Source organism: Cryptomeria japonica, chromosome 10, assembly GCF_030272615.1.
Source record: "Cryptomeria japonica chromosome 10, Sugi_1.0, whole genome shotgun sequence".
NCBI lineage: Eukaryota > Viridiplantae > Streptophyta > Pinopsida > Cupressales > Cupressaceae > Cryptomeria > Cryptomeria japonica.
The window spans coordinates 880,263,999-880,280,000 of record NC_081414.1 but is presented as its reverse complement, the minus strand read 5'-3'; the positions used below and the strand labels follow the sequence as shown (position 1 = coordinate 880,280,000).

General features: G+C 35.5%; 1 protein-coding gene across 6 annotated transcripts in view; it reads right to left on the bottom strand.

Annotated features, from left to right (window-relative positions):
* The window catches only part of LOC131026717 (uncharacterized), a 109,447-nt gene that overhangs the window by 33,841 nt on the left and 59,604 nt on the right, over nucleotides 1-16,002 (bottom strand). For all 6 annotated transcript variants that reach the window (XM_057956649.2, XM_057956651.2, XM_057956653.2 and 3 more), the window contains 2 exons: nucleotides 5,697-5,723; nucleotides 5,465-5,596 (listed from right to left, as the gene is read on the bottom strand). In XM_057956649.2, the coding sequence (XP_057812632.2) occupies nucleotides 5,465-5,596; nucleotides 5,697-5,723 (159 nt within the window). The remainder of the gene's footprint in view (nucleotides 1-5,464; nucleotides 5,597-5,696; nucleotides 5,724-16,002) is intronic.

Here is a 16,002-nt window from a genome sequence, read left to right as displayed (position 1 = left end):
TATACACTACTATGTTGATGCATTATCAATAGATTAGACTGATCATGGTTTTTGATGTTGATTATGATTTTACTAACCCCATTTCATGATTATATATGATGAGACATTTATGAGATGTGTTTGATTATGGTATGACTATCTTCGTGAGAGGGACGAGGTCACATCACTCATTGCGAGCAAGATGTGCCATCGCAATTCCCTATCACTTGTATGTTATGATGTATATGCATATATTGTATCGTTGCTTTGTGGTTGCAGGATTTGTAGGTACCAGACATCGACTCCACCTGGCTCCATAGGTTTGAGCGCGTCTTTAAATCCCAATGGCATGTGGTCTAGAGATGACATGAGTTCCCTACACATACTCTAGGTCTAAGTTATTCACTATGAATCGTCAGCATCTTGGCATATGATTGCCATGTCAGTTAGTGAGTTGTGGCTTTGTAAGTATGCTAGCCTATTGTTGATTTATTTGATGTATTTATGTGTGATTTTGTAGATATTAATGTTTAATTTAATTGATTGGATTATTGGCTTTTGAGTATTTAATATTTATTGTTTAATCCTTATTAGAGGTTGACCATTTATTTGATATTTAATTATTTATTTATTTATTTATTTATTTAGTATTTAATGTTTAATATTTTATTTGGTTCTTTAATTATTTTATGAGCTTTGATTTATTTATTTATTAATTTCACATTTGGATTATTTATTTGTGACTTATGATTTATTTATATAGTTTAGCTTTTATTTATATTGGGGGGTAAATACCTTGGTGTAAATAATAATATTATTCTCCACTTGGTTTGTATAAACATGTTTTATATTTATTCTACCTCCCCTTTACTCCAATTGGATGAATTTGAAATGGGAGATAAAAAATTATACTATATGGTGGGTTGGTAAAATATATTCCAAAAAGGAATATTTTGATTGGTTCTCATGGAGGCTAGGGTTTTGGTTTTCAATGGCTTTTTATTTTTCTTGTCGAGCTTGTTTTCGGGTTGCTTCCTGAAAATTTTCTACAAAATTTCTTTGGGTCTTGGTTTTGGCTTTTTGAATTGCTGGAGCTTGGTTGATTTGGCTTTTGGATTTGGTTTGGAGCTCTTCTTCAGCTTTCCTCCATAACACAGGTTGGAGGTTGGGGTTCTATTTCCTTTTGTATTTTGGTATTTATTGGTTTTCTGTATTTTGGGTTGATTAAATTTACATTCTATAGTTTTATATAGTTGGAAAAATAAATATGGGGATTGGACTTTGTGTTATGGCAATTTATATATAGATTGTTGGTAAATATTTCATGTAGTATGTGCGTTGCCGTTCACGACACTGGGTATGTGTTTGTGTGAGATAACTCTCTCTCTAGGTATACATTTGTTGTTGCAGGAGGTCTATCATTGTTTTAGTGTAAATCCTTGTTGTGCAAGTGTATTTTTCCCTTTTGTTGTTCAGGTGTTTGGAGCTCTATTAAGTTTCTGACTGTTTTCTAGAAGTAATTGTCGTTAGTTGTGTTTCATGATATCTCTTTTTATAGTTTGCTATTCTTTATTTTGTTTATACCTACTCGTTCCCAAGGTATGGGCGATCATTTTTATATACTTATCAAAGTTTATTGCTTAGTCTTTGATTTTATATTTTTTTTTCCGTAAGTTTCTAAGCGTCGGAGTCATTTTTGAACAAATGCACGAAAACAATGAATGCGCGACCAAACTATGTGAATGCACGACCAAACTGTGTGTATGCGCAACCAACTGTGTGTATGCGCAACCAACTGTGTGTATGCGCAACCAAACCGAGTGAATGCACGACCCTGTCGGATTTATGTGTTTTTCACAATTTTGCTTAATTTGACATAATTTTTCCGATTGAATCTTGTACCAGAGGCTTGTTCTCAGTCTGCAGATGATTTCCAGATTTGAATTGATTGTTTCTGAGCCTTGTTATGGATTTCTTGATGTTTTGATATCTCTTATGCTTTATGATTGTTGAATGAATTCTCCTCCATGTTGATGTGCCATGTGAGGGAGATGCTTATGTTGTTCTTCTTAATCCAACAAGTGCGTAGGCCTTGTTGTAGCTTAATTACATGTTTTATGACAGATTCTTGATGGCCTTGTTGTGGCCTTTATTACATATTTGTAAGCCAAGAGGCTCATTTTGTGCTACTTGTTGTTAAGGCCATTTGTATGATCAAGAGTATGTATGGTTGTATTTGGCTGCATATGGATGTTATGTTTTCAGATTTTCATGTTGGATTAGATCCTCTTGGGATTTATTTTGTTTGGGCCATGTTAGGGGGAGTGGACTTCCTTGTGATGACCGGGGTCACGAGAGATAGGCTTGCATGAGGTTCCTTGTAAGGATGCATGAAGTCTAGACCGCCAAGGCACATTGGAAGTTTACCATGATGTAATCAAGTGATAACATAATAAATTAATGTGATGGGTAAATAATTCACTAATCAAGATAATAAATAGTTGTGAGCCCCATGACTTGATCCTAGGGAGGATGTTTTAGGATAGGCATGGGAAGGCCATTGCAATGGCAAGTCAATCTCCCTTGATCTCTCATAGGTTGAGATGGCTCCACATGTCCATCAAGCTTATGCCTTGTGTTATAGTATTTGTTGTGTTAGAGGATGGCATGTGATGACACTCCACTCCTACATGTGTCCCCTTGTTGATTGTTGATAGCCTTGTTGATAAGTATTATGAATTGGTGTTTGTAAGCCTCTGGGAGTTTCTTCTTGTGATTATTTGTGATAGGTTCATGCTTAAGAGTCCTTGTATGTGTGTTGTCTCTTTGGTTGTTGAGTGTCAGCTTAGGTTTAGAGTGCGTGTTGGGACCTTGTGACATCTCCTAGCACGGGGGGTGGTTCTTTTGGTTCCACATGGTCAGGTAGTTGGTGTTTTTCAACCATTGGGATGTTCTCTTGGACTCTTCATGCGTGGATGTGGATTCTTCTCATTATAGCAGCTTATGGATGTTCTTGTAGCAGATTTATATAATGGATATTTTGGAATCATGTAATATATTATCTTGTAAAAGTAGATGAAATCATGTGTTAGGAATGAGTTGTACTCATGATGTATTATTCATATTATTGTAATTGTATTTTAGTTTGTATTTAGGATTATGACATGGTTTGTAATATTGGAACAATGGGATGTATGGTGATGTTCTTGTATAATGAATGTAAATGATTTTCATGTACTTAGTTGTTGCAATGGATTTACATTTGTAATAGAATGGATTCATGTTATTGTTGTATTAGTTTAGATTCCATGGTTATCATCTAGAAGTAGACTTATATGTGAAAGATCCTTGAGTAAATGGAATGAATTAGATGTAGGAATTGTGGTTGATAAATGAATATCATAAAGATAGGATGTCATTCATGTGATTGCTTTGGAAGTTAGGAAGTATGCATGGGTTATAAGATGATTAGATTAAAGAAAAGAATTAAGATACTTGCATTAATGCATTTCGGATTCAAGATAAAGAAATGATCATGTTAGGAATTTAAATGCATGTGTAGTATGGATAAAAGATAAGTATGAATGAATATGTCTAAGCATTAATATTGCAATTACCATGATAGATGGATAGTGATCATGTAGTTAGGAAATGGTTAAGAGATAAAACACTTTTGGATTTGGTACGTAAAATGAACGTAGAAAAGGGATTAGTCTTGCATGGAAAGAAAGCATATCATGTTAGAGTAGAGTGCATCTCATAAAGGTTAAATGATCCGGTAGTTGCATGTCATAAAGGAAATAAATAAATAAGTTGCATTTAAATATGATAAAGAATTAATTAATCATGAGTGTGGTAATCATGTGAGTGGGATGTTATTGCTTGGGATAATTAATTAAGTAATGACATTAAAGTACGCTAGAGAGATAGTTGTAATGGTTAAGATGTTATGTTATTCTGCTTGCGTAATTTAGTTAATGTGTTTAAGAATCATACTCCTTAGGTTTGATTGTTAATAGATATAAATTATAAATGGAGTTATGTGTTGCATTAGTTGATATTTAATTTTTTTTAATCTCCATTTAGTATGTTAGATGCTTATTTTCTCTAGGGTATTTTGGTGGGCATTACACTACAATTCGGGGCGGTGTTGCTATTAGTTCATAGTTATAATGTTCACATAATATAACCATCCTAAATTATTTGTTCATAAATCACAATATACATCTTTACATTATAGTATATACCCCTACATACAGTAATTAATTATTAATTTAATGATGGAATAATAGGTATTATCTATTAATCTTTTAAATTCCTGCACTTTATTTACTTATTTCTTATGCTGATCTCCTTATCTGCTGTTTCTGCCCTAATTCCCAGACAGATCTTATTCCTTGATGACCCAAATGGATTGGTCTCTCCCTCATTTTGATATCGTCCACAGTGGGATGAATAGTCACCACCTTATTTAGCACGCAACCCTTAACCAAATGCTGCATCACTTCCATCGCTACCCTAAAAGGCTAAAACCTTTCACTGAGTCGGCCCTTTGGTAAATGACTCCATCGGCCATCTAAACAGTATTCATGCTGCCACTCAGGAGGAATAATTCTGAGTTGGCCTCTAGGAAAAATAATCCTAAGTCAGCCTGTAAATGACCTTTATAAATGTCACCTGCAATTAATATAAAGTGAGGCTGTGAATTTTTTTTGTGTGCATTTTTTTATTGTGGGGGCATGACAAAAAGGGGTTTCAATGCTTCGCTTAACAAATCTGATTTGACTAAATATTCATTGTTACCAGAAATTTATGCACATACTTTGAAATGAGGGCATTGAGCTAACAAATACCATTTTCTGATATTCACAAAAGGCCTTTCATATTGAAACATAGAGGCATCCTACTTTGCAACAAATAAAATCACCTTCAAAAGGAAGCCCCTCAAACAAATTGATCAAGAAAGGCATCAGGCAATCCAACATTATAATCATGATCTACAAAGAATATGATATACCCTCACATAAAGAGTGAATCCTCTAATCACCAAAACTGCCAATCCTCCATTTATTAAAGCTTAATAAAAAATTTGCTAGTAGAACTCTATACTGTTCAACAAACTAAATATTCCCAGTGCATCAAGAACAAATTGATATAATAACCTAGAGTAGACAAATAATAAGATTTTAAGCTTGATATCAAATCAGATGAACAAATTAAAAAGCATCTTTAAACATTAAACTCATTTCATCAAAGGCATATGCACAAAAGGTTGGATTATGCAAATATTGAAGAAAACATGAGCAAATTTTCAAAAGACTGCCTCTGTGAGAGCATAAATTCCATTTTGTCAAAGTTGTAGCATACAAATGGGCATCGATTTATGCAAATGGTAAAAAAAATAAGAATAAAATTAATTCTGGAAAGCTGCAATTTAGGAAGCTATTTAATCATTTTTTTATTTTTTTTTAATATCATATCATACCTTCAAGTGAAATGCCTCTCTTTTGGTTTCAACCCACAAAAGGAATCTCTTGATCTTTGCTTCCACCCTCTTATGCATGTAGCCGTAATACAAAGCCTGTGAAAGTAGTGCCATAGTAGTGACAGTGTATAACTGCAGATATAGCAGGCAAATCAGACATTGCCATGCTTCAAAACGTTTTTGAAAATTAACAACAATAGCAACACATCTCAAAAAAGAAGCATGTACGTACCATGGCCATGTAGAACTGTGTAGGCAGCTGTACAAAGCAAAAAACAGAAAAGCAAATGTGAGAATCGATTACAAGATTAAATCATGGGCCATTGACTATTACAGCATGAGATCCAAGTAACATCACAGGTACAAACCAACTCCAAGAATAAACTAATTGTTACAAACTAACATGCTAACAAAATCCTAACAATATTAAATAATATATAATATATCCAAAAGTCCCACTTAAAGAATAAATAGAATACAATCGAAAAGATATAGTTACTAGGCTAACTATCTGAACCTTGGTGAAAAATAAAAAAATTAAGTCCAAACATGAAGTCAATTAATGTGAAACCCGGCTGTGGCAGCAGCAAGATTATCCATGTTCCCTATGGTCATTATTCCATCAGCCACCAAGTAAAATAGAAAGTGATGTTGAACACTGGGTTCACATAATATTGGTTTCCAGGTGCAAAGATATATTTTTTGTCCTGACTAGCGGGTTCTTCAATTGTTTGTTAAGGTAGCTAATCTCCACAACAAACCATATCATCATATCGAGGTAACTAATCTCAACATAGTTAGCTGTCTGTACATTCAAGACTAACATTGACCTTGATATACCCTACAATAATATAATTATGTCAATCTCCTAAACACCTGATGTGTAATGCTCTCCAATCTCGAAGCATCTCAGGACATTTTTCTGCGCATAAAAACTATACATGTCTCTACCTCCTAATTAAATTTTTTTTGTACCTGAATATACCTTTAATGATCACTCTAGCAATGAGACAATTTGCCCCAATGGTTCTACAATTCCACCTTTGCAGCATGATAAGCCTCCAAAAATTTCGAATGATGAAAGTCCCATCATTAATGGCTTGACAAGTACCACATGTTTTATGCTTATATTATTTGTCTTATATCTCAAACACACCTCAAGTCCATGTCCATAACTAGACATAACAATCCTCCACTTAATCGTAGCATGCATCCACATCAACACACCTCATCAGTTGGTTGTCTTATATCTCAAACACACCTCAAGCCTAAGTCCATAACTAGACATAACAATCCTTGTAATGTCCCCTTCTCATTGATGTTCTTTCAGAGGTCCATTAGCCTATTCCTGAGACCCGTAGGCTAGGTGGAATGAGTAATCAGGGTCTAGCATCGATGAAACGAGGACTTACTATTTTTAGTAAGTCAGGGGATGACCGTTCTGGTGCCATTGTCCGATCAAGCACTCCTTGCTTTGCCTCTGGACGCGATGATCATATTTTTCTGAGCATTAATTCTTGACTTACTATTTTTAGTAAGTGGCTAGGTGGCACATTTCTATTTTTGGCAGTAGACAGGGGTCTGAATTCTGCAGCAGTTTGTGGTCGTCTGGGCTCAGTTTCATCTTGGAGGTGATAATGATCAGTACGGGAGACATTTGCAACATAATTAAATATTATTTCCTTTCCTAAGGTTAATATTTAATTAATCTATTTATTGGCTACTGGTTTATTAAATTTGGGATTAATGCCTGTTTAATCCTAAATTTGAGCGAAATTCAATTGTTTTATGGGATGTGAAATATTTTTAAAAGGGATATTATTTCACTTTACATCGCCATTTTTGTGCCTAAGTGTCCAACGTGGGTCCTCCCCCTTCTTGGACGTGAGTTTTGACTTAGGAGAATGGGCGCTACACTTGGGTCCACATGTGAGTGGAAATGAAATTCAAATGCAAGCGTGAAATTTGGAGGGATGTCATTTGAGTTTGATGAATGAAGTTATAAATATGAGGCTTGGGTTCCCATTTGGAGCATCTTGAAAATCTGTAATGTTATGCTGCCGGATTGGCGACAGAATTTGAGGCTTCGGAGTGTGTCTCCCTAGTGCTACCCGGTTTCGTACTTGAAATACAGTACCTAGCTGTGCCTTGTATTCTTCTATCGTTTTCAGAGCTTTGCCATAGACATCTTGGTGTTGCAACGATTCTGGACTTGCTGGTTTTGCCTGTGGCTGAAACACATTTTTGCTCACATCTCTCTGCTGGAGCGTCTGATAGTTATGGGTATTATTCCTATCTTCCTTCCCAACACTGGCAAATAAGTTTGTAAGTTTTTAGCACTTTTGTTTGAGTATTGATTTAATTATGCAAAATCGAAATTCCTAGTCTAGGCGTGGGTTTTTTGGGTTGCATTGGGATGCGTGCAAAATAAAAAAAGGGTTGTTTGGGGTGTGGCTGTGATTGGTTGTCATTGTATTGGATGTATGGTGGGATTGGGCTTGATTTGAATCAATTCGGGTAAAAATTGAGTGAGTTATGAGTATTTTCATGTTTTCATGGGCTGCTGGAACTGTACTTTCAGCCTGCAGAGCAGTGTAACAGAAAATTACAGTCTTGTGTAGAAATCTGCAGTTAATCTTCTCATCTCATCTCCATATTGTAAGGATTGTTTCAGTAGTACTGAGCATCCCATTCTATCTACTTTTATTTGTAATTCCCACTGCATAAGTGGAAGAGGCTGGCTTGCCGCCTTCTCAGTTTTGTAATTCAGTTTTCTTTGATAAATAGTCCTCCCGTTGAAATATGCGGTAGAGTGATGTTTTAATGTAATGTCCTCCCGCTGAATAAGTGGTCGAGTGATAAAGTTCAATGTTTTGGTCCTCCCGCTGAAATATGCGGTAGAGTGATTGTTAATGTAATGTCCTCCTGCTGAAATACGCGGTAGAGTGATTGAACTTCTATTTCTTGTAATCTTTCCCTTGGTCGGTTCACCGCCAAGAAGTTTAGTTTCTATCCTGCTAGATAAGCAGAAGGGGATGGCTTGCCGCCCATGCAGTTGTAATGTTCAGTTTGTTTATTGATGCTGACGATCCCCGGAACACCGTATGCTCTCACCCTCCCAGTCTGGGCTCTCGGTGAACAAAAGGTGGAAGGGTTCCCTTTAGTTGTTTTGCTTATTACTCTAACCTTAACGGGTAATTGTTGTGGATGAATTTCTATTGGCCTGAAAAAAAAAAAAAAAAAATTAGTGGGATATTACAATCCTCCACTTGATCGTAGCATGCATCCACACCAACACACCTCATCAGTTGGAAATTTGATCTGATACACCTTAGCCTCAAAGTATTCTCTTTCCTAATCTTGACCCAATTCTATATATATCTCAATAGATGAGATGCATTCCTAGTACTTGACTTCAATTCACTATTTTCTGAGCAATAAACGACATGCTCGCAAGGAAAAGACATTGATTTAGGAAAATATTACCATCAACCCATCTCTCTATCATGTAGACAGCTGTGCCATTGCCAATATTTGCATGAGCTATTCATGTCACCCTTTATTTTTTCTTACTTAAGTTAAATACTTGCCAAACAGAAAATAATAAATGGGAGAAAATTTAAGACCATAATAAATTATTCCACATAACTCCAAGAGAGAGAAATATGCCAAAAAAAAAATTCAAAATCAACAATGCAAATCAATTAAAAATATACAATCAAGATAACACAAGATGTACCCTTGGAAAATGCTCAAGAGGGAAACACCTAGCCTCCAAAAGCACTCACACAATGCATTATCCCACAAGTGAAGATTACAACACACCTGCTAGGCCTTCTGCAAGGCTCCTAAAACATCAAACTCCCTAATTGATGTGAACAAGCAAATGAGAATCATGTAAACCACACATCCCAATCCATGTTCTCTCTCCTCACATGTGCAAGTTACAAGAGATGCTTAATCAACCTTAGCCTACAAGCCAAAAGTTATTCCTTTCTTTCATAGAAACAAACTTGCGCAAAACCACAGTGTTGAACAATGTCCGCCTCATTTACTTTTTAGTAGTAAGTTTTTCCCTTTTTTTAGTGGTAAGTTTTCCCTTTTGATACTAATTTTTCTCAATGTGCAACTCACATTAAATAATAACTTCAATTTTATCTACAACATACAAAGTGGCCCCAAGAATGTCTAAACCATGTGATCCACACATTCCTAAATTTCATAGATACACCACAAATAAATATTAATTTTATATTACAAGCATTGTGCAAGGTCTACAATATGCCTTTTCCCAACATTATTTGTTATATACATTGCGTGAGGTGTCAAAAGTAAACCCAAATAACATGAGAACACTCCCTATAGCCAGCATTTACCATCAAGACATCCACGTATGTGCTCCACAAAGATATTAAAGTAATTGTGTAATGTTTCTATAATGGCCATTTGGTTAGTTGCTTAGGATATTTCCTTCTCATAGTTTGTTATTATTTAGAATGTTTCTTTTCGGTCTTTCATTTCTGTTTTAGAAAATTTTCTTGTAATTGCTTATTTAAGGAGCCTTCGTCTCCTTTGTTAATACAATATCAAATTATGATTTCATGGTATCATAGCTTAGATTCTTTTTTGGCAAATTTTTGTGTGTTTTCTGATTTTTTTCCACAAAAAATCATGGAAAGGTTTTGCTTGATTTTTCCACAAAAGTCTAGGCGTTTTTATTTCTATTCACTACTTGTGATGACCACAAGTAAATTTTTTTAACACATTGGGGGGTTTTATATGATTTTCTCCTCAAAAATTGTGGATGGGTTTTCTGATTTTTCTCCACAAAAAGTCATCGTGCGTTCAGCACAATTTTCTCTTCAAAAATTGTGATTCTCTGTTTGTTTTTTGCACAATTTTTTTCACACAAAAATCATGGGTTCTTTTCAATCTTCCATTTCTATTTTAGACACTTTTCTTGTAATTGCTTATTTAAGGAGTCTTCATCTCCTTTGTAAAGGAAATATCGAAATATCATTTTATGGTATCAAAGTATAGGTTCTTTTTTGGCGAAATTTGTGGGTTTTCTAATTTTTTTCCACAAAAAATCATGGAAGGGTTTTGCTTGATTTTTCCACAAAAAATCATGGAAAAGTTTTTCTTGATTTTTTCCACAAAAATCAAGGAGTTTTTATTTCTATTCAGTACTCATGATGACCACGGGTAAAGTTTTTTAACAGATTGGGGGGGTTTGTATGATTTTCTCCTAAAAAATTGTGGATGGGTTTTCTGATTTTTCTCCACAAAAAGTCATCGCACGTTTAGCACAATTTTCTCTTCAAAAATCATGATTGTCCATTTGTTTTTTGCATGATTTTTTTCACACAAAAAACATGGGGTTTTTCTCTGTTGGAGGGTTTTTGATTTTTTTCCACAAAATATCACAAAAGTTGCTATTTTTGGGGTTTTCTAATTTTTTCCACAAAAAATCATGGAAGGGTTTTCCTTGATTTTTTCTAAAAAATTAGGGAGTTTTATTTCTGTTTAGTACTAGTGATGGCCATCAGTAAAGTTTTTGAACAAACTAGGGGATTTTGTACAATTTTCTCCTCAAAAATTGTGGATGGGTATTTTGATTTTTCTCCACAAAAAATCATGGAGGGTTTTGCACGATTTTCTCCTCAAAATTTGTGGTTTCTCTGTTCATTTCTTGCACGATTTTTTCACACAAAAATCGTGGATTCTTCAAAGTATACACATCATAACAAGTAAACCTTATTAATCCAAAGAGATCCACACACACATAGAAGCATGAATCATGCCTCAACTAGATATCCAAACATAAACACTAAATCAAATGGAAACAAATAGGCATAGGTAGTTGCCAAGAATTAATCACAATAGTTAGATTGGCAAACATAACGAGTTACTAACGCACTGTTGATGCGGGAAAAGTACATACTACTCCTTCGGTCAACACAGAATAGAATGCCAAGTATCCTATCCTCTTGAATAAAGAAATCCCTAATGTTGTTCTAGATGATCAAAGGGGACAACCTCAAGGTTTCAACTGCCAAGTCTTGACGGCTTAGGATAACTCAGTAGTGATGTGTTTTGCTGGTAAACACAAGGGGACTTACGAATGCAACAACTTGCAGGTCTGCATCTATTGATGCTTCGAATCTCAAGTGTAATGTCCCATTCTCAACTCTAGACTGTTAGATGGATCTTTAGCCTATTTTGGAAACCCGTAGGCTAATCAATGACTAAATTAGGGTTTCCATCTTCAGAGTGGATTTCAGAGAGGTGTTTGCAGGAGTTTGGCAGTTTGCCTTTTGGGTTATTCTGAGTTTCTTGAGAACTTCAAAGTGGTATGACATGCAAGATCATCAGAGAACATTTTCAAGCTTACTATTTTTAGTAAGTCGCAAAGGCTACCCAGAATATACTCAAATGGAGATTGGATTCACTTACTATTTTTAGCAATATGCTATTTTTAGTAAGTGCTATTTTTAGTAAGTACTATTTATTATTAGCAGTATGGTACAACACTTGGTTTGTATTTCTTGCAATCTAGTTTGAGGGGTGATTTATTCAAGTTTCTTGGAGTTTGTTTCTGGAAGGTAACAACAAAATTGATTTTATAATTTCAAGTTACTTTTTGACCCCCACGCCTAGGCTCAATAAATTTTAAGTTGTTTTTAAAATATGTTCTCATGTGGGCGCCCAAGTTGGGAATTATTAAGAATTTTTAATAAGTTATTGGTGCACATAAAAAAGAGAAATAAAATAAAGTAAAACTTTTAATCCCACATGACTTGGAGAAGAGGGTTGATTCTTGAGAAAAAGCTATAAAAGAAAGTTTGAGAGGCTCATTTGGGCATGCTAAATATTGAGATAACGATGTGCTACTGAAATGTTTTCATAGTCTTAGCTTCGGGGTTGCGTGCCTTCCTAGCTTGTTGTAGTTTCGAGTTTGAAAGACAACTTCTAGCTGATTGGAGTAGCTTCATTCAAAGGTTGTCATTGGATTCAACAAAGAAAATTCTTGGTTTTTTGGTTGTGGAAACCCTCTTTCTGATTTCACGTTTTTACTCACCCTGGTCAAAGGATTGAACTGATTTTTGTGGATACAGATTCATTTTTCTCCTATGCCCTAGGCATCCATTTGCTCCAATTTGTGTGATTTAAGGAGTGTGTGATTTTTAAATCTGATCGGCCCATCTTGTTATTCATACCACGTTTTTGGGGTTGTTTTAGAGTGTGTGCCATCTTTTTGGGTTGATCTCCAGGGAGGCTTGCTGTCCTTACTTGGTCGCCCAACCTCTGTGCTTCATTTGCTTCTAGTTTGGGCTAATTCAGAGGTGATTCAAGAGAGATATGAACATAACAATGATTTTCTGGGTAGCTGTTCAGAAAAATCAGAGTATTGCTCTCACAAATCAGAGTTGGTAAATGCTATCCAAATTCTCTGTTTTCACTATATTTCATTTGGCATTGAGTTTGGATTAGTAATGATATTGTAATAATATCTTTGAGGTTTTCATAGTTAGCTTATTGTATCAGTTGATTTAGTAGTACTAAACAACTTGGTTATTTTAGTTTTGAAAGCTAACTCTCCCCCACTGAAAAAGTGGAAGTGGCTGGTTATACCACCAAATTTTTGCTACAATAAGTTTCTAGTTATTTCTTTTTGCATCCCCCACTGAAAAAGTGGAAGTAGCTGGTTACACCCCCAAGTTTTGCTTTCAATAAGCTTTCAATTAATCTTTGTACTCCCCACTGGATAAGTGGAAGTGGTTGGTCATACCGCCAAAATGCAACGCTCTTTCAATGTTATATCTTATCCTCCCATTGCACAAGTGGTCAAGATGGTTTCTTTGCTTATTGCTAACGCTAATGGGTGCTAGTGTTGTGTTCAAAAAGGGAAAAAAAATGGGGGTTATTACATCAAGCTGGGAAAATAAATAACAAAAGGGATAGGGCTTAGGAATCCTAAGTACAGTGATGGAAACAGTTGGTGCTACGGGTAGACAAATTTCAAATAACTAAATTCTTGTTTTGCCAAAGACACCCTCACAACTTCACAAGAACAATGCGAGCTCCAAGGGAATGCGAGCTCCAAGGGAATGAAGGATTTTCAGACTCGAAGTACTTATTCAGGCACCCAATTCTAGCGCAGCACGAGACAAACACCTAAAAGGGTTTAGACTAACCATACACAGTGACTTACAATCACCAATCCCCCAATGGTATGAACCTAAAATCACATCGGATACCCTCACACTTCACCATTAAAACCACTAAACTCTAACTAGCTAATCTGATGAAAAAGAAACCATGCAAACAAAATAGAACAAAATGACAATCACCATACTTAAATGTTTATTGAATTGTTCCAACTACCATTACAACAATCTTTGTCAAGCAGTCCTATTCTACTCCTAATCTACTAACTGCTAAAAAATCTAACTATCTAAAATCTAACTCTTTACAAGAGAGGCACTGGCCTTTTATATATTTTACATTCTAGATCAAGGGCCAAGATTGAAACCATCCAGTGGCTGCAATCTGCCTTCTAGAAGCCTAGCAGCTTTAGCCCATGCCTAGTAACTCCCAATTGTCCTCTCACCCACTTCCTCAACTACCTACAACTGTTTGAAATCAATTTTGTAGATCAGTTAGTTGGGCAATAACTAACCTGTGTCCCCTTGTTTTAAATTACATTAATGGGGACCCATGGGTAGTCACTTTACAATAAGACAACTCTGTTTTACAAACAAATTTTTGATATTTCCAACTGTGCAATTCTTTATCTCTGCATTTTCTATAGCATCACGAGCCTTGTCATTGCCTTTTGATCTTGTTGTGTTGTGGTTGCATCTTCACACATGTGTTAGGTCTCTTGTTCTTGCCCCACTGGTGGTTTCACATTCATCCCGCAGCATGTTCTTCATTGACACCACTCTGTGATTGTCTTTTGATTTTGCGTGCTCCTTCCGGTGGCGTTGATCTACAAAAATAAAATGAGTTCGACTTGAATCAATTACCTTGAATACATAAATAATTGTGGAAAATATCAAGTGCTTTCAAGGCAACGCCAAGAATCATTTTGGTGAGGCCGAGATGAAATAACAAAAGCACTTCATTTTAAAGTAACTTTATTTTGTGTGCTTCCATTTTGCTAGCTCCCTTCTTTTCGGTATATTTTTTTGTATTTATAGGAGGCTAAGGAGATACAATTTTCGCCATTTTGAAATAATAAAGCTCAAACATTTTGTATTTTTGACCCAATATTTTTCATTCAATGTTGAAAGGTCTAAAATAATGAATACGATTCCTTTTAAAATGATGCCCAAACTTTGTCAGTTTTTCGTTTTGACTTCCAAACACCAAAACTCTTTATTCGGCATTACTTTCGACCTTTCTAGGGTGTAATAACAAAAATGTTTTGGCCTTTAAAAGAGATATTGCCTCTATTTATACGTTTTAACTTGGACCCCAATCTCCTTTTTGGTATTTAGCAATATGAACACTCCCTTTCTTTTTTTATTACTTTACCAACAAACTCAGGACTTTCTTCGACAAATGCAAGGGCATTTTATTTTATTTCAAAGTCTTAAGACTTGTGTTAATTATTTCGATATTAAACTTTTAAAATGCCTTGGTTTTAATATGCTATCGGCCCTTATGAAGCAAAATATAAAACAAGAAAGTCTAATTAAAAAAAATTGTTTCTAATTTTAATGTGTCGGTATTTTTACGGGCTTTGTGAGCAATGGTGGAGGCTTCAGGCCTTAAGCGAACAAAAGACCTTTGTTTTAAAACTTTTACCCTAGTGTGGAAATGCTCTCCGGTCCATTTCATGCTTTTCGATTTACAAACACCCTTTTGGGGTATTTGTCGGCATTTTGAAAGTGAATATAACATTTCATTTTACTTCCCAATATCCTTTGTGCAATTTGATCTTTTCGGCCTATAAATGCCCTAGACTTCGTGGATATCTTTGGCAATTTGATGGCTCTAAAGAACAAAGGTCCAAAAATTTTATCTCCATTTCAAACTTTGCCTTGACATTTTGGGGTTACTGTCGACAAATACAGAAGCAACTGATTTATCGAACTTCCTCCCTTTCATGACAAAGGCAAAGGAAGCGACTTTTTTTTCTATTTCTCATCTCCGCAATTTTGTTTTGAACCTCCTCAGGAAGGTTTTCAGTAAATAGAAGGGCACTTAGCGAACTTATGGAAAGCTCACGGTTTGAATCTTAAAAGTCCGAACTTGGCTTTGTCGATGACCTCACAACAAAAGTTTCGAACCATATCATTTCTCTTTGGTTCGATGCCCTAATAATTTGCACACCCTTTATGTGATAAGTACATCACATTGTGTTGATTTTCAGCACATTTCTCGGGGTTTATCTAGGAGTTCGAAGGCACATGGACAACCACCTATTCCTCTCTCCCCCTCCCAGGGTATCACAGGCGAAGGGGAGCCTTTGTCAGCATTTTCACAGGGGTTGTTATCGGCTTTTTAAAACATACAACTCCCAGAAG